This window comes from Ictidomys tridecemlineatus, chromosome 11 (genome assembly GCF_052094955.1).
Source record: "Ictidomys tridecemlineatus isolate mIctTri1 chromosome 11, mIctTri1.hap1, whole genome shotgun sequence".
NCBI lineage: Eukaryota > Metazoa > Chordata > Mammalia > Rodentia > Sciuridae > Ictidomys > Ictidomys tridecemlineatus.
In genome coordinates this window covers 36,088,645-36,108,549 of record NC_135487.1, presented here as the reverse complement: position 1 = coordinate 36,108,549, position 19,905 = coordinate 36,088,645, and the positions used below count along the sequence as shown (strand labels likewise).

The 19,905-nt window shown below is 44.4% G+C and overlaps 1 protein-coding gene across 2 annotated transcripts in view; it reads left to right on the top strand.

The window, feature by feature from the left end:
- The window catches only part of Agbl4 (AGBL carboxypeptidase 4), a 1,323,233-nt gene that overhangs the window by 1,220,516 nt on the left and 82,812 nt on the right, over positions 1 to 19,905 (top strand). For both annotated transcript variants that reach the window (XM_040288638.2, XM_040288637.2), the window contains exon 9: positions 78 to 189. In XM_040288638.2, the coding sequence (XP_040144572.2) occupies positions 78 to 189 (112 nt within the window). The remainder of the gene's footprint in view (positions 1 to 77; positions 190 to 19,905) is intronic.

Here is a 19,905-nt window from a genome sequence, read left to right as displayed (position 1 = left end):
ATAATGCTAACAATTTTGACTTGTGAGAAGCTTGGCCTATCCTAGCTATACTGACCCTTACTTTGGGTATCGTCTAGGTGCTCTCTGATGGGGTTTGACCTGAACCGACACTGGTTAGATCCTTCTCCATGGGCCCACCCGACCCTGCATGGAGTGAAGCAGCTCATCATCCAGATGTACAATGACCCAGTGAGTAACTGAATGCTCTCAGCAGCTGCTGGCCTCATGGCATGATCTGGGAAAGGGAGGTGTATTGGGAGGGTCCACTGCGAGCTTCAAATTCGGAATACACATTCAAAACCAAAGAAGGACTAGGTCTGCTTTTCTCTGAATTTGGCAGACCCAAGTACCTTCTTCCAATTCCTTCTTCCTAACCCCTCACAAATACTATATTTGGTTATGGTGGTCTTATGGAATGAAGGAAAACATTGGAGCATGTCCATATTCCTCATATTCCTCATTTCCTAGGGGAAATGACTGTCAAGTGTCACCTCCACTGGGTTCTGACTCCCACGCACTACAGAGACTTGCTTTCATTTTCCTGTTCCAGTTCCAAAAGGACTGTGATTGGCCTGGCTTGGAGGACATGTCCACCTCCAAAGTACAGCACTCTGCCCAAGAGGCAAATATATGTAAAGACAGGATGGCTCCATGGGACCCACACAGTTGAACTAGGAACATGGGGTGGTACCTGTTCCCAGAGAAGAGAGCCTATTATTCCAGAACAAAGGGGAACCAGGCATCAGGACAATGGTGCCCACACCAAGTTTGCTCACAGGGCAAGTTCTTTTCCATCAGATATAGAAGACAATAGGGTTTCTTGGCTTAGAAAAGGGAAGCATCACAATCATTCTGTTCTGAAGAACTGTCACAGAAGGTGGGACAGATCATTTTTTCGGGTGGTGAACACAGGAAGAGGTGGTGTTTGTAGAGAAACAGAACTTTTATCTCTCCTGAGGATGGAATGGGTGTGTGAACTATGAGCTTTGCCTTACTTTGTTAAACTTGGAGCCAAATAACACTCTGTTAAGACTGGGGCATTGGGCTGGGGATGTGGCTCAAGCGGTAGCGCGCTCGCCTGGCATGAGTGCGGCCCGGGGTTTGATCCTCAGCACCACATACAAAACAAAGATGTTGTGTCTGCCAAAAACTAAAAAATAAATATTAAAAAAATTCTCTCTCTCTCTCTCTCTCTCTCTCTCTCTCTCTCTCTCTCTCTCTCTCAAAAAAAAAAAAAAAAAGACTGGGGCATAGAGGAGACTCAATTGTTTGGAAGACACTCTGGTGAAATTACATCTGAGTCACTTCCAACTATGATGACTGTGATTTGATGACCTCTTAACTTCTATCAGGTAACAGATGGCAATGGCTATAACAGCAAAGTTCTCAGAGTTGAGGTGCTTCAGAGGTACACCATGCAACCCATTCTATTTCCTCTTGATGAAGATGCCAGTAATAGCATGGGAAACACATATATTGACCAGACAAAAATGTGTACTTAAAAATAAACTCATATATTAGAACCAGGATTAACCAAAAAGTTAAGCTCTGAGGCACAACATAGTTATCCTGGTTATTGAATAACTGTTTTCCTGATTGTGGATGTGAATTTGGCCTTCCTGGGTCCTTTTGTGGCCTGCCTTCTGTGTCAGGGCTAGTATGGCCACAGCTTTAGTGTATTTGACTTCCTTCTTCAGTGTCATTAGTTAAAAGTTACTCATTTGCTCACAAATGGGCATTTGTCCATGTTGCAAAACAGACCAGACAAAAATGGAGTTTCAGAGATTTTAGAAAATTATTTATGGCATGAATACATTGACTATGAGCTTGTTGGATCCTAATAAGTAAACTACGGAAGCTGGGCTAGTTTTTAAACTTCCTGAAAGTTCAGGACTTCTTGCTTCAAGCGCAAGAAAGTATACAGGCAACTAATACAGGAGTCTAGGTGACCTGGAACAGGGTCCCAACTTCCAGCCCCCAATAGTACTTGGGGGTAAGAGGAAAACTTAAAATAGCCTGCATTCATATCTCATAGTTCATTTTCTGGAATGTGGGTCCTCTGCTGAGGGTCTCAGAGGCTGCAGTCAAGGTGTCCCCAGGTTGTGGTCTCGCGTGAGGCCTGATCCCCACCCAGGCTTTTACTCTATTCTTTCCACAAACACTTATGTACCACATTTCTCTATTCCAGATACTGCAGTTCTAATGGTGAGGAAACCCTAACCTTTATAATACAATGGGGAAATAGACGTTAAAGAAGTGAATAGTGATAATAATAGATTAACAAAGCATATCAGGGATTATTTTTTAAAAATCACAAAGGGTGACATAAGCAGCTGGTCATAAGTCTCTGTCTTCCTGGGGCCGTTCTGGTCAACACCTATTGTCCCAGAGTATTTTTTTAATCGTACCCTCCTTCACTCTTAAGAGTCCTGATTTGAAGGATAAACTATGTGTTCTCTGGTACATACCAAATCCTTAACAAACATGATCCAGATCTGACCCAAGTTCACCTTTGACTTCAGGCATGGCCGTGCCCAGCTGCAAGTGCTGCAGTGCCCTGAGGCATCTACCCTGGAAACATTAAATGTGTATCTACTGACCTTCAGTGCCGCATGCGTCACCTCCTCATTGAGCTAGCTGAACTGCCAGCATGGCTCCTGGCTTTGTTTCTAAATTCTCACAACCTCACCTTTTCTGTCCTGGTGGCCTTCTGCCCACTGAGTCAATAAGCAGAAAATCAGTAGGACCCTTAAGACCCGAGAGCCCGTCCTCACTCCTCCTTCAGGCCTCGTGCTGGGTGCTGGTGCCCTAGCATAGCCTGGTGGAGAGGGGCTTTAGAGACAGTTACTCTAGGTGCATCATGGAGGAGGCACAGCTCTGCAAGTCCAACCCAGGAGGCAACACCTGAGTCGATACACAAAGGATGCTCAGGACAGGGAGAACTTTCCAGGCAGGGAAAACTGTGTGCATCTGCCTTGAGAGAGAGGTGTGCTGTGAAGTCTGAAAGTTATTCTGTGTGTCTAGTCCTCGAGGCAGACAGAAGGACAAAGGGACTTTATTTTCATGGGAATGGAGATCCACTGAAGAATTCAGGAAAATGACAGAATCCAGTTTTCCTTTCAGAAAAGCCCTCTGATGCCTGGAGGTGAATGGACTTGGAGGGGTCCTGGCTAGAGACTGGTAGACCATTTGAGTCTATTGCTATTCAGCTGAAGAGGAGGTTGGACAGTGTAGAGATGTCAAGGAGTGAGACATGAGGGACCTAGGAACTATGGCCCATGGCAGAGGGAGCTTTCCTGCTGTCATGGTTTTGGCCTGGGTTGTGGAGTACACATGGTACCTTTCCTGAGCTGGGGACTCAAGAACAGTTTGTGTATGTGTAGAGCCGGGTGGTGCATCCATCATGGCTAGATGGGCTTGGGTTGAGGATGAGCAGGAGTGAAATGTCCACTGTGTAATGTGAATCTCCTGGAAGGAGTCCTTCTCTGATATGCCTACTGTCCTTGAGTTAGTGATGCCTTCACTTCCAAGGCTGCTTTTCTTAGCCCTATGTCCCCTAAATCCTTCACCCCAATTGGAGACACTGAATATTCAGTGATGACATTGAAAAACAAGTGTTCAACCTGCGGACCACACTGGGGCTGAGATATAAAATGTTTCATGTTCCGCTTTCCCAATAGCTCCCTCTGGACAGTGCAGCTCTTGTTTCCCAGTGTGATGGATTCCCCGCCACCAGGGGCAGAGTCTGGTTAATTTTTCCCTGTGTCCCTTGTGCCCGGTGAGGATCTGACTCTAAACAGGTCCTTAGCATAAAATGTTGAGCAAATGATGAAGCAAACCTGGACCCTCTGACTTGGTTTTCAAAGACTTTCCTGAAGAAGAGGCCACTTGAGCCCAGACCTCTCTCCTACCTCACCTGCCCTGAGTGTCCCCTGATTCCACTGCCACCATCACTGTGTTCTCTTTTAATTAGGGTTTGGGTCTGATGACACTAACCCTCTCCTGGGTTCACTTGCCACCTGCTAAGGTTGTTCAAAACTCCTAGGGATAGAACCTGGGATGACATCACCTTCTCCTGTTCCCATGATGCAGGACACAGGTTTCTGATCATCTTTGCTGACTTGCTCCACCCCTGGACTTTATGCCTACTCCATGGCCACCAAAGGCTCTCCCAGGTGCCAGGGCCCTTGTCTTTCCAGCCCCCTGATCTTGCCAACTGTCCAACCACTTCTTGTTGGTTGAGCTGAACTTAGGCATCTTGATGTCCTTGCTGGTCACAAAGCCTAAGGGAACAGTTCCAGCACTGTGGTACAGCCAGCCCTCTCCTGTCCATTTTGATTTGAGGTCTGAGGCTCTGCTCTCTCCTAGGTAACTACAACCAGAATGAATATCCTCTTTCAGAGAGAGCTCACCCACTACCCAGGGGAGTTTCATTTTATCCCAGCACACACACCACAGAGTGTGACACCATCGGCCACACAGCTAGTCACTCTCAGGCAAGGCCACACCCAGGGTCCTTACATTCAGTTGTGATCTTAAAAAGTGAAGTTGATTTGTGGATGGGCTTTCTAGGACCATCCAGGCGCAGCTCTTCTAGCCCATATGTACCTGTGAGGTTTGCCTAGAGGTGAAGCTGAATTTGAAGATCAGCCTTTGCTTTAAAGCACAGGGCATATTCACAGGAAGACTCCTGGATAGCCTCTGGTGCTACAGAGATTAATGGGCAGGGCTCTAGGCCAGGAGGGATGCCAATCCCATGGGGAAGTCCATACCACAACTTACTTTGGAAACATGAGGCTGGGAGAGATTCATCCAATTAGAGCTGATGGTGGGGAGGTAACCACAGAAGCCTTAATGAAGAAATTGCATTTCAACTGGGTCTTTCAGAATATAATACTCCATCAGATGGTTTAGAGAGGAGGGAGGTTACAGGGAAAGCGGAGCTGGCATTCCAGGTAAAGCCGAGCCACAGAATGGAGGTGAGTGACCTCAGCCGCTGAGGTTGGTTTGCAGGATTTATAATAGAGAGCTGTAATGGGCAGGCTGAGGACGCTCATGGATGGGTTTGCACAAAGATTTAAAATCAAAGTTCCAGCCCTTCTTTTAAATTGGTTTTAATTGAATTAAATAGCCTGACTGTAAAATAATAATAATAATAATCAAGGAAATGGAAAGAAACACCACTTGTCTGGAATATTCCAGCACATATTCTCTCCCAGTCTTGAGAATCAGAGTGGTCAGTAAAGAGCCCTCAAAGACATTGAAGCAAGAGAGAGATTAATGAATACTCTTTCCAGCCAGTCCGTTCCTCAGCCTGGAAATTCTGGAGTCATTTTCAAATTTAAACCCAACTGTGTTTCCCTCTCCTGCTTTAAACCCTTTCAGTGACTCCCTGTTACTTGTGGAACAAAGGTTGATGTCCTAACCCACTGTCCAAGGACAGGCTTCATTCATTTCTGGGTCCCTGGGACTTCACACAGAGCATGGCACTATAGAGAATATATGTTGAACGGCGAGAGGGCAGGTAAATAAAGAAGATATGCTTCAGAAAATCACTAAGGCTGTGTGTGCCTCACAGGAGGCAAGACGGGGTGGGGGTGGAGAAGAGAGATGAGAGAGGGAAGTCCTGAGTAGTCCAGGTGAAGGACCACTCCTGGTCCTTCTGCCCCAGAGGGCAGGGCCTGTTGCCGAGAAGGCCAGGGGCTCACTGGGGAGGGGAATGGGTTCCCCAGGACTTTCCTTTGCCCCCAAGTCACTCAAAGCCCCAGGGCTGCTGGTTTTTTTGAGAGGTTTCTACACACCAGAGTGATTTTTCCCTTTTCCTGCAGGAGCAAGGCCCTCCTCAGCCTCTGCCTGTGTTGCTATAACAACTTGGCTGCAGCTCTTTTAGACAGATCTGTTTCCTTAAATCATTTAAGGAAAATTAGCTGCCATAACAACATGGAGCAGCTTTTAAAATAGAGCAACACAGGACTGGGTGGTTTTTCTGTTGTTGTTGTGTCCCCCCACACCCCCCCCCCGCCTTGCCTCCTGTAGTCTTCAAGATAAGCTGCTCTCTTTCTGTCAAATAAATAAATAAATAAATTATAACACATTTACTTGACAAACAGAGCAGTCAGTGACATGGTCAAACACACACACAAAGCTGGAACTCATGTGCACCAGCCCACAACACACACACACACACACACACACACAAATATAATAACAAGCAGAAAACTCATACATTTTCATACATAAAATAGAAAATACATATACATAAAAATGTAAACATGGTAAATTAAAAAAAACACACACATAGACAAGTATACAATTATATATAATTACACAAAGGATATGTATACAAACACAAACAGACATAGTTCCATCCGTCTACTAAATGGAGGGAAATGGTCCATGAGGTCCGTGTCTTGTGGAGAGCAGGGGTTTCACTGGGTCATCAGACTAGAAGGCCCTGAGATGGCAACTCCTCTAGATGTCAGGGGCACCTGCGTGTTCATACCTGCCTGGCTTTTCAGTGCATGGCTGGGAGGAGAGCCTTGCTGTGGAAGGAGAGGGTGGGGGTAAAGATTGTGGGAGCCCCCATTACACGGAGAGGTAGACTAGGAGAACAGGAGGCTGCAGCCATGGCATTGGAGTGGATAATTCTTGTCTCCTATGGCAGCATGTTGATTACCTCCTGGGAAGAGGCAATGCCACCCCTTTGAAAACCACATGCCTGATTGCAGTGCTGGACTGTCTCATTAGAGCTTCAGGAACTCTGAAAACTGGACCAACGGTCCCCAAACCTTTGTTCCAGATCCATATCTATGACTTCATTATCCCCAAGGATCCCTGTGGGAAGCAGCTGTAACTATGGGCTTTTTTGTGTGGCAGCAAGAAGGACGGGGGACACCAACTCCTCCCCAAGGGTGGCTGGAACCACTTATTTGGTTGGAGCTTTTAAGCAAATCTTTTCCCTGCTCTGAGCCTTTAATTTCCTCCAAGTGCACACCCTAGGGGTTGAAGGGTGGTCTCTAAAGGGCCCTTCTGACTCCAAAGTCTGTATCGTTTTGGAGTTGTCTTTGACAGTAATGCACGGTCTGCTGATGGGCAGGATTACCCCAAGGCACAGAACTCCTGGCTGCTGCCAGGAAGGGGCAGCCTGACCAGAGGTCTTTGAAGGAGGTGGCAAAGGCAGATGCCCCACAGATGTCAGTCTCCCAAGCCTCAGTGCGCCCATCTGCTAAAAGGGAAGACAGCCCCTGACCTGCCCACCTCATGTAGAGCCAAATCAGATGGATGTGTGTGAGTGTGAGGCTTTTCCTAGAGGAGGAGAGGGCTCACCCTGGGTAGGTGAATGAGAATGTCTTGTTGAAATGTCCAGAGAGTAGCCAGCTGCTGGGGATTTCCTGCAGTGTAGACAGGTGCACCTGAACCACAACCATAGTTCGCACACTGCCGTCTACTCAAATATGTCTCCACTTCTATAGTGCAGCCCAGGAAATCAGTAAACAGCACAGAGGGAAAGGTTCGGTATGGGAATAAAGACTTGAAATGAATGTAATAATGTGCAGGAAGCTCTGAAAACATAGGGTGCTCTGGGTTCATGAAACTTTTATGGTTTTTCCTACAACAGTTTTGAGTTTTATGAAACTTTAAGGAATTTTAAGAGAAAGTATCATTTTTCTAAAGGATAACTTCTCCCATTGTGATAAAAAAACATGGTTTTTCTAACTCTTTAAATTATAACTTTGACTCTCTGGCAGAAAGCAAGGAGGAGAGATGGCTTCCAAGCTTCGAATAATATTCCTGTAAAGTTGGTGGTTCCCTTCAATTTCTCTCACATCTTTTCATACTGAAAGGCTCTGGGTACCTCTTATTGACTGACTATATATATATATATATATAGAGAGAGAGAGAGAGAGAGCTCTAATTTCATGGAGATCAGCAAAGTTTCCAGAAGGTTTTCTCTGAGACTCTCGGTCCCAGTTCTCTTATCTGTTTTTTGGGGAATGTGAATACCCATATCCTGTAATTTCTGTAAGGATTATACTATGCATATAACTAATCTTAATAGTAGGTATATGAGAAATGGAGCCATTGTTATCTTATGCTTTTGGCTAAGCACTTACCTCACTGGCCCCACAGCCCCAGCTCCCAGACTCCACCATAGACTGTGATTCCCTTGAAGACTCATCTGTTGCCTTAGTCATTTCTGTATTCCCAATACCCACCACAGAGTGCAAGCCTTTAACAGCTGTTGGGAGAGAGGGCAAACGCACGCAGGCAGGAAGAAGCCACTCACCTGAACAGCAATTAGCACCTGAACAAGGTCCTGAGATTGGGTGAGAATTCAAAGTTTATAGAGGAGGAAAAGTGTTCTAACTAAGCCAGAGACTCTCAAAATTCTCTGTATTCTTTTGAACCTGCTTCCAGGCTTGTCTTCTCCAAGATCTTTCTATTTGTCCCACAGTGAATCCTCATTTCTTTGTTCTTCTCTAACTTCTGCTTCTTTCATTTACTAAATTATTTCACAAAATCGATAGTGAGTAGTTCATGGATTGGTACTGTAGGGTCATGTCCTCTGGCCAGGGCTCCTTATCTCAGCTACATTGCAGACCCTTTAACTTGCCTCCTTGCTTTGCCTCCCTGGTTCCCTGGGCAGGGCCAGGTATCTCAGTAAGTAACTCTTCAGAGGTTCATTAATTAAAGTGCAGTCTCTCAAGCTGGGGATGTAGCTCAGTGGTAGAGTTTGCCTAGCATGTATGAGGCCTTGGGTTTGATGCCCAGTACTACTACTACTACTACTACTACTACTACTACTACTACTACTACTATTACTACTACTACTACTAATAATAATAATAATAATAATAATACTATCTCTAGAAGGGTAGTTGTTTCAGTTCCTGCCTGCTCCCCACACAGCTGGCTATACCCCTTGGTTAGTGGTCATTATTTTGTGTTTTAGCAACAGTACGTCTGTCTGCTCCTTCGGTCTGTAAGCTTCTCAAAGATAGAAGTTGTGTCTTCCCCGTTTTGTTTTTTCCTCACTTGGCAGAGACCAACACTTAGTAGACACCTGTGAAGTCCTGGGAGATATTGACAGCTCCCTCGTCTGTCCCATCATTTCCTAGCGGGATAGCCCTGAGACATCCCAGAGAAATCCACTGCAGTCTTCACTGTAGTTTCCACAGTTCTCATTGCATCTCCATCCATTCTTCTGGTTTCCTTCCTTTTTCGCTCCTGCTGATCTGCTGTCACAAAGGGCTTCCATGTCTAGAATCTCTTTTCTCAAGATCACGAATTTGGAAATTCTGGAGCACTAGAATCTAGCCACGTAGGATCGCCATTACAAACTCACAGATTCTAAGGTTCTCTTCACTCCTTCTCTGCTACCAGTATCTATTCCATTTACCATTTCCCCTACCCCATGGTCACCCAATTATTTGTTGAGGCCACAGTGGCCTTAAAGGGGTCTCTGTGAACAGCCTGATACCTCTAGAATACCCTCCTGGCAGTTACCCAGCTACTCAGTTTCCCTCCAGGTCGACTCTTCTAGTTAACCTAGCCCTCCACTTTTTACCTCTCCTGCATCCTCCTCCCCTGCCATGCCCCTGGTCTGAACAGATCCCCCGTTGGGAACCCAGCCAAGCAGGCCTGTAACAGGGTAGAGGTTACATTTTAGAGTGTTTTGTGTTCAACATGCGTGGAACTTTTTGGGGAGTTATTTTTGGTCTTTGCTGTTGGGAGGCTGTGGAGCCCAGGATGAATTCATGCTGGTACATCAAATAGCATATTGCATTTCAGAAATTGGCCTTAGCCATGGGAAATCAAGTAAGCCAGATGCCTAATTAGTCCATTATTTACCGTGGTGGAGAGAGCTGAATTCTGATGAAAGGACCAGACTAATCACTGCTTCCAGCAAGAACTGAACTGTTTAACCTTTATCAGGAAATGGCCCCTATCCTCCTGAAGTATCCTCCCAAGCCCCACACTGGTCCCAGGTGTCTGGCTGTGAAGAGGCTTATCAGCATGAGCACAGCCTGAACTTCTGGCCAATGGGCCTTGATGCCCTCCCTCTCCACGAGTCATTGCAGGCTTCATGGCCTGCTTTACCTCAAGGCAGCTCAAGTGCACCGATGAAAGAGTAACTTCCTTATCATCTTCAAAAGAAAAGCTCCACTCAGCCGCCCACCCCACCAACATTTCCTGAGCCCAGGCTCAGAAATACTGTAACACAGAGAGGAGTCGGAGACAGTCCTGCCCCCTCAAGAAGCTGATGATCTAATGAAAGCAATGGTTTCCAAACTGTTTTCAGAAAAATCGCAAGGGGTCCATGGAAACCCCTGACAGGTGACTCCTTTTCATCATAAAAGGGCAGTATAATTTTGTGGCTAAGAGTTCAGGCTCTGACCCAGGTGTGAATTTCAATTTAATGCTCAATACCTTAGCTATCTTGGGCAGGTCCCTGAGCTGTCCTAAGCTTCAGCCTCATGGTTTACAAGCAGCAGTCATGAGGATTAAATGAAGTGATGCACGCCACTTGATTAAGCCTCCGTGCTACACACATATGTTCTCCAAAAACGTTAACTATTATTCCGTGCAAGGAATGCATTTGAATAAAATGTTTCTTGGGCACACAAAGTTTGCAAACCCTTGGCCTGGGGCTTCAGGGATTGCAGCCCATGGTGGTGTTATAATGCACAATGACTCTGAGTGCCCAGTGGGAAAAGCAGGGTCCGGCAAGGCTGAACTGGACTTAAGGTCAGGCAAATCTGCCTGGGGGGACTGAGACTAAAGAAAATAACCTAGTGTGAATAAGGATTTATGCAAAGGCTTATGAGATGAATTTTAAATGAAGAGTAGGAGCTATTTGGAGAAAGACTGCAGGAAGCATTATAGGCAGGGGGAGCAGTGTGTTGGAAGACACAGGTGTTAGGCAGGTGAATATACTCAGGGAGCTGCAAGGAGTGTGGTTTGCTGGACTAGAGGTAGCAGGAGGAAGCATGGCTGGGTGACAAGCAGTTATTAAAGAGCCTGTGGCCTACTCCAGAAGCTTGGACTTGACCTTGAAAATCAAGGAGCATTACCCTACAGGGAGCAGAAAGAATTCAAAAGAGAGAAAAACCTGCTACTGAGTTTCTCGGGTTTAGAATATATTGTTGAATTCGTAGCTTGAGCCAGAAATTGCAGGTCCATCGACCCAAACTAAAGAAATAAACTAAAGTATGAATAAGGATTTATGCAAAGTAGAAAGCAGTCCACAGAATCATTATTTATAAACAGTAGAAAAACTGAGAAAAATCTAAATGCTTAACAGTGGGAAACTGATTAAGTGAATCATGATACAGTCATATAATGGAGGTTTACGATGAGATTATAATATTGGGAAAATGCATGTGCTGTAATTTTAAGTGAAAAGAAGCAAAAGACAAAGCTGTGTATGTATTATGTGTGAAGACAAATCTAACAACCAGGTTTAAAACACACAGAGAAAGAATGAAGGCACACTAGATGTGAGCAGTGGTATCTCTAAAGACTAAGGTGTGGTTTTTCCTCTCTCCTTTTTATATTCCCCAACAATTTCCCATATGTATCTCCTAACTTTATAACTAGAAAACAATTATGGAAGGAGGAGGGGACCCGGCCACCCAGTTAGGAGGAGGGCCCTTATTTGATGAAACAGAAACAAACTCAGTTGCTTGGTTCAAGATCAGTCCCTTAGAAGACAAGCCTCAAGAAGCCAGCCCAACCCACATTACAGAAGAGAACTGGTATCAATATCCATCCATCTGGCCATCCATACCTGTCATGCTTTAGACATGAGGTGTTCCTCCAAAGCTCATGTGTGAAACAATATAAGAACATTCAGAGGTGGAGTGATTGGGTTATGAGGGCCTCAACCCAATCGCTGGTGATGTGCCTTTGAGGTTTATGTTCTGTCTCTGGTGAGTAGTGTCTCTCTCTGCTTCCTGGTGCCCTCTCCTGAAATGCTTCTCCCTGCCACATCCTTCTGCCATGATGCACTGCTTTACCTCAGGGGCAGATCAATGGAGCTTTCCCTCTATCGACTGAGACCTCTGAAACCGGGAGCCTTCAAATAAACTTTTCCTCCTCTAAAAGAGTTCTCGTCAAAACTTTTGGTCACAGACACGAAAAAGCTGAGAGGGAAATATCACCCCTCTCTGTTCAAAACTCCCGTCTCTGAGTGCCACCTGTACCAAGGCAGAAATCACTCTGGGAAATCTTCAGTTGCTCACCCTCTAGAAGCTAATAGGGAATTGTTCCATCCTTCCCTAGAGCACACCTCAAATTTTGTTTTCTCTTCCTATTTGGTCCCTTATTAGTCTGCTAAGTCTTTGGCCTTGGAGAACTACCCTGACAGCCAGGAGCCCTGGAGGCTGACTCTTGAATCTCCTAAGAATTAAGGGTGAGCAAGGACGCTGGAGTCAAAAGTTGTCTCCAGCCTCTGGTTCTGACTCCACCTGGCACCTCACCTCTCAGAATCTCGGTGGTCTCATCTGTAAAGTGGTGTAGCAGCATCTTCCTAGGGAAGTTATGGTGAGAATTTTAAAAATGCACTGCATAAAAAGCATTTGTCATGTCCTGGGTACACACCTGCAATTCCAGCGACTCTGGAGGCTAAGGCAGGAGGATTGCAAGTTTGAGACCAGCCTCGGAAACTAAACAAGACCCTATCTCAAAATAAAAAAAATAAAAGGGCTAGGAATATAGCTCAGTAGTAAAGCACCCCTGGGTTCAATCCCCAGTACCATAAAAATAAATAAAGGATGGAAAGAAAGAAGGAAAGAAGAAAGGAAGAAAGCACTAAGCACTTATATAGTGTCACAGTCTGTAAGTCTTGTAAATTGTAAGCACTCAATATTTGTTAGTATATTTTATTCCTTAGTAAACGCAAATCTAGTAATGTACAACTCTTATTCTTCAGTGTTAATTTTGCAATGTTCAGAATAATAATATGCTATCACTATATCTAAACTGTAGCATTTAAAAAATAACTATAGCTCTGATAATTAAAATAAAGTGCAGGCAGGCCTTAAAAGATTCCAGGCTGGGGGCAAGTCTCGGTCTTACTTTGGCATCTCTGACATTCCCAATCCCCACCTTTGATAAAGATTTCCACTGCACTAATATGTCTAATTGGACTACAATCATCTAGTTCTAAGAGCCCTTCTCAGAGCTTCCTGTATTCATGGGTCCCAATTTACTCTGGGTGAATTTTACAGTTTAACCATCAGGGGGCGAGCAGGTTTCTATCTTCCTAGTATTTGGGGTATGTGTGTCCCTGTGTGTTGGGACAATCCACTAGACTCCCTCAAGGCTGACAACTCCAAGGGTGGTTCTAAGGTAAACGTCCTGACAGGTGCCCTCCAGATCCCCCAGGGGTGATTCCAGACACCAGGTGTGACTTGAGGCCAGACCTTGCTTGAAGAGGCTTTGAAGAGGCTTTGCTAGAAGAACAAGGACCAGGAAGGTGGAATTTGTGTGCTAATTGGCAACTAAGGCCACTTTACAGAGCCAGCTGCTCTCGTGGCTGTACCTAGAGGCCACCTCAAGGCCAAAGCTTGTCTTTAAACTCCTGGCACCACCTGGGCAGACTCAGCAGTGAGGAGAGTTGACTGAGTCAGTCTTCTGACTACAAGAGAACAGTTTCTTCCTGCTAGAGTTTTTCTGTAGGCTGTGACCTTGAAAAATCCTCCCATGGTTAAAGCAGTTCTTTAACAAACATCTCTGCTATGAGACTGGACCTGCTGGTGTGGATGGAGCTAAGGAAAGGAGCCTGCAGGGGGAAGGGGGAAGGCACTGATATTTACTGAGCCTCTGTGAAGTGCCAGGCATTGTCTCATCTAGTCCCTGCATCCGCCTTACAAAATGGACATCCTTACCCACATTTCTCCAGTAAGGAAACTAAGGTCTAAGGCGAATGCCCCTTCCCAGCTGTCATCTCTCCTGGTGAACCCATTTCTCATCCCCCAGCACCCTGATCTCTTTATGTGCTTGTTTTCTCTACTCAGCTGGGAACTCCCTGAGGTCTATAACTCCGTCACCTCTGCATTGTGTTGCACAGAGCCTAGTGAATGAATGTGAAAATGAAAAGCATCTGGACTCTTCAAGGTCATACAACCAGTGGTAGCAGAATTTGAAATGGAGGCCAGATCTGCCTGACTCCAAGGCCATTATCCCAGTGTCTGCAAGCTGAGCCCTCTTCTCAGGAGTCTCCTGTTTTACCTTTAAAAAACAAAAAACGAACAAACAAACAAAAACTTGTACCTAGAAAGGAGGAGTCCTGTCTATTTAGCTCTTTTTTTTTAATATGCTGATACACTTTAAGAGCAAAAATTCAAAATCACCCCCTTTATCTCCCTTCTCCCCCAGTGCTAGGGATTGAACCCAGGGTGCTTTACCATTGAGCTACATTCGCAGCCCACTTTGTTTTTATTTTGAGATAGGGTCTCACTAAGTGGCCTAGCCTGGGCTTAAACTTGATCCTCCTGCAACAGCTTCCTGGCATATGCCACCATACCCAGCTTACCCCCATCATCTAAGTTAAAATGACATTATAAATAGATATGCCAGGTTTTTTCTATTACTTGGAACACCCTGCTCCCCTGCCCCCATCATCATAAGGAACACTTTAATTTGAAAAGTCTAGAATGAGCTTCATGCATTATCAGGGTCTTATGTGGGGCTGGCTCATGCTAATGCGGTCAAGAGATTTTGACCTCTGGATGTTTCCTCTTTAGCCACAGAATGTCATCGTAGCCTGAGGATGTGCGCACAACAAACTTCTCCTGACTTGGCTACTTTGACCTTGAATGAGTAGCTTAATTCTGGCCTTCTCGGGTCTCAGAGCTCACTTTGCCCTATGTTGAGCTAGAATGCTTTAGAGCTGCGTAAACTGAAGAGGCATGCCAAAGCAACCCTTCATAAAGAGAAAGTACTTCAGCCCAAGGACAAGGAAATGGCTTGCCCAGGTCACACATGCCCTCAGACTTTGAGTCCCTGGGGGTGAACCACTAGCATAGGTTTTGCCATAACTGTTTTCATTGATTTTTCATAGAGATGTGGAGTTTTCTGGGCTCATTCAAGTATCCTTTTGACCTTCTGACAACATTGTGGGGTAGGAATTATTGTTTTGTTTTACATATGGGGAAACTAGGCTTTAAAGTTATTGACTTTCCCAAGAGACAGAATCAAGGCTCCATCTTAGTATAGAGATGATGACTCAGAGGAAGAGAGGAGCAGGAGGCAAGGTGGAGGGTCCTCTGTTACTATTGCTTTTCCCCTTTACCTCTGGAACAAAATACCCCACCTCAGATCCCCCTCCCGGACCACCAAGCCTTTCCCAAAGGTCTCAGAGGCAATAAAGGACAGAACAAAGCATGGTGTGAAAGAGACAGAGGGTACTGAGGGCCCAGTCTTGGTCATGCTTACCCAAGGGGTAAAGGAACAGAAGGACTGTAGGACTGGCTGGTGTGTTGGATGGGTAGGGAGGAGAAAAGGTGGAGATAATCCCTGAGGGCATATGGTGATAGGATGGCATGGGCATAGTTGAGACATGGGCATAATGTGCCCAACAGCATGCAGAAAGAGGGTACCAATAAGCAGGACATGAGAGTCAAAATATATATATATATATATATATATATATATATATATATATATATATATATATATATATGGTCAGAGTCTAAAGGGCCTCCTAATATCAGACTGGAATCTTTGAGTTTCATCGTTTTGGCCAAAGGCAACTATCAGAGGCTTGTGGGCAGGGAAAGGGCAGAATGACAGCATTAGCTCTGATTATGCAATCAGCACCAGCGTTTAGACCTCAAGACGGTGACCCCTTTAATCTGACAGTCTGCTTTGGTATAATTTGTTAAAAATGACAAAATGTCTCATTTTGCTGCAGTTCATTTTGACCTTTCTTAATATTAGAAAGTTAATTTCAGAAGGGAAATAAATGTATTAGTGTTGTCACAGTCATAAAAAGATGAATTTTGTACTGTCAAGCTATTACTTTGAATGAATCCATCATGCTGTAAAATGGTTCCTTTCCAACACTCTTCCCACTGCCTCCCTCGTTCCCTCCCTCCCCTTCTCCCTCCTTCTCTCCTTCCTCCCTTCTCTGTTCCCATCCCTCACTCCTTCCATCTGCCAGTGCTTCTATTATGATGTACTCTGGGGACACAGAGACGAGACAGTCCCCGCTCTAAAGCAACACTCACACTAGTGGAGATGGCAGAAAAGGAAACCAGCCATTATAGGTGTGTCTAAGAGCCAAGGGAGAGGAAGAGCCAAGTGCTGAGCAAGCATAGAAGTTGTCCCTTCTGCAGAGAGAAGTTTAAATTTGGAAACCATGTCCCACAGTAGGACTTGTGTTAAGCCTCTTGATAAGGAGAAAAGATACTAAGTCTTAATCTGAAGCTTTGGGTTCTGCTCCCACCTCTGGTAATTACAGAGTGGTTATGAGATATTGAGCATTCAGACCATGGGAGTATCCATAGCCATCATTCCACTTAACTTATTGTTCCCACTTTTGCAAAAGAGGAAAGTGAGCCTCAGAGTGTTGCAGTAATTCGCCCTACCTGGGTTGTAAATGTTACACACAGTGTTGTCTCCAAAATCTAGGTGACTTTCAATGCAATCTCCAGCAAGCAATAAAAATTAGTTATTATATTCTATGATAGGTACTATTTATTATAGTTTGGTGGTACAGTATAATATGCTAGAGTATACCACTTATACTTAGTAGTTTGATTTTTGGAAGATCCAGTACTTTCCTCAGGACCTTTTTCTCATTAGTTCAATGGAACCATTAGACCAGCTCTGATCTGACCTCCTCTGGTTGTAGAGAATTCCCAGGACCCAAGGGCACAATGTAACCCAGTGCTTCTCAAACTTCAGTGTGGGAAAAACACACGAGTATCTCACAAAAATGCAAGTTCTGATCAGTAGGTCTGTAGTGGGGTTCTGAGAATCTGCATTTCTGACCAGATGCCAGCTGATACTGATGTTGCTAGTTAAAAAGAAGAAGAAAACACCTTTCTTGGTTTGAAACTCCATTCCATTGAAGTAGTATAAGAAGTAGGGGGCTGGAGATGTGGCTCAAGCGGTAGCGCGCTCGCCTGGCATGCGTGTGGCCCGGGTTCGATCCTCAGCACCACATACAAACAAAGATGTTGTGTCTGCCGGTAACAAAAAATAAAAAAAAAAAAATTGTGTATTTGCATGTCCATTTCCCTGCATTTGGTCTCCAGCATCTGAATGCAAATCTTATCCTTTAAAAAAAAAAAAAAAAAGAAGTAGGGCGTTTAGGGGGTGATTAGGTCACAAAGGCTTTGCCCTCATGAATGGATGAATATCTTTACAAAAGGGCTTGAGGGGACTGGCTAGCCCCTTTGCCTTCCATCCCTTCCACCATTTGAGAGCACAGCATTCAAGGGGCCATCTTGGATGCAAAGGCTGGGTCTTCACCAGACACTGTGCCTGCCAGGGCTTTGATCTTGAATTTCTTGGGCTCTAGCACTGTGAGAAATAATTTTTTTGTTATCTATAAATTACCTAGGCTTAGGTATTTTTGTTATAGCAACATGAATGAACCAAGATAGACCTCATTTTGAGCAGCAAGGGCATAAGCTATGGTAGGAGCAAACTTTAAGGTCAGGGTAGATCCACTGAGGATGTGGATTGGTGACAGAAAAGCAAGCAAGAAAAGCAATCTTACTCAGATCTTATCAGCAGATGGCTTTGCGGGTACATTTTCTTACCTGGGATTTTTGCTGTCTTGGTTTGAAAACCAATGATTTTCTTGAGAGATTAAAAAGGAAGAAAATTGAAAGTTGAAAGTTTTTAAGATATTTTTTTTCTACCATGATCACATCTTTATTAAAAATTCAAGGTGCAGAGACTGGGGTTGTGACTCAGCTGTAGAGCGCTCACCTAGCCCATGCGAGGTGCTAGTTTGATCCTCAGCACCACATATAAATAAATGTATAAAGTAAAGTTATTGTATTCAACTACAACTAAAATGTGTGTGTACATATATGTGTGTATATGCATATATAGCCACATATACATAAGTGTTTGTATGTGTGTGTGTATATATATATACAAATACACGCACACACACATACACATTCAAGGTGTGTGTGTATATATATATATATATATATATATATATATATATATACATACATATATATATATACACACACACACATTCAAGGTGCAGGCTGGTAGTTCCCCTATAGCACAGGTGTTTATCTTGGGTGGACACATCAACAACTTTCCTGTGGGAAGGTGTTCATCTCTTTAACCTCACCATATCTTGGTGTGAGTGGGGGATGTAGCTTCTTGTCTAAGATTCACCAGCACATTCACAACATGCTAAAGCATGGTTCTTAAAGCTCTTGAGAGATCCCCATTACCTACATGGTTAAGACCCCCTCCCCCCTGCTTTGGCATTCAAAGATCCATGCTCATTTCTCTCTGCTCCTTTGCTGGAAACTTTCTTGGGCTAATTGTCTGCTTCTCTTTTTCCCCCAAAAAAGTGTTTGCTACGCTGTGGCATTTGTGCAAATGTCTGCACTTCACCAACACATGTGCCCCTAAAACTAATTGACCATTGCCCTACCCATATTTTCCAGTCCTCGGAATATTACATAGAGCATTCAGCTTTGTCTCCATGCACTGCTTCCAGGAAGGTTTCTGTCACTGTCACAGCTGTATAAGAGCACTTACTGTGAACCTTAAGTTTTGTAGGTCATTAATTCCCAGAACAACCAAGTTAGGTAGGCATCATCCCTCTTTTTTATATGAATGGAAAGATACATTGGGACTTCCAGCTGGACCTGTTGGTCTCTGAAGCCTTGATTTCCTCCCGTGCTCCATTGCCCTTGCTGGCACTGTATTTGTAATGTATCTTAGGATTCCATCATGTACCTTTTGTTTTAGAGTCACATTTCTCTCTTGCTGAGAGGAGAAAATAGTTTTGTTGGGTTTAGAGGATGAGATGGCTTGATGGCTAGATATTAAAAGTGGGGAGAGGGAAAGGCTGCCAGGGTAATGCAAGTTGAGGAGTAAGGGACATATTGCCCATCCTTTTCTTCATCCTTTCTTTCCAGTGCTGGGGATCAAACTCAGGGCCTTGTACTTGCCATGCGAGCTGCTTGCCACTGAGCTACATGCTGGCCCCCACACCCACCTATTTTCAATGAAAAAACAACAAGAGAGCCCTTTAAAGCATGCAAAGCACATTACCTAGCTTATCCCATTTGAGTCTCAAGATCACCTTCGTTCAGCAACATTTTGATGGATTCCTATGATTAGCCTCAATACTACTGGGTCCCATTCAAGCCAGTTGGGATTAATGAGTTAGAGGCAATCAAATCATAGAATGTCAGAGCCAGGAGGAAAGGGACAGATTCTTGTTTGGCCTCTTCATTTTACAAATGAGGAAACTGATGCCAGAAGGAAAATGACTTCCCCAAGGTCACACAGTGATTTGGTGGCAGAGATTCATTTGACATTTATTGTACCCTTTTCCCTTAGCATCTTCCATTTCAGAACTAGGTGCTTCTGGGTGACTGTGTTTAGTCAATGTCAGCAGTCCTTCAGGTGGCAGAAGTACAAGAAAGAAACTGCAGTTCTCTGACTCATCCTGTCTCTCTGTTAACAAAGTAGGATTCTACTAGTTTTGTTTTGTTTTTCTCTTCAGAGGGTGACCTTGGAAATGTAAAAAACTTTGACACATTTTTTTTCTTGTTTTGCCTTATGCTTTTCAACCCTTATTTTATATATATATATATATCTTAAAATTAAAATGCTCATTAACACAGCCATTTATCTTGTGGTCTGAACTCATAATATTTTCATAATTGGAGGCAACTTGCAGAA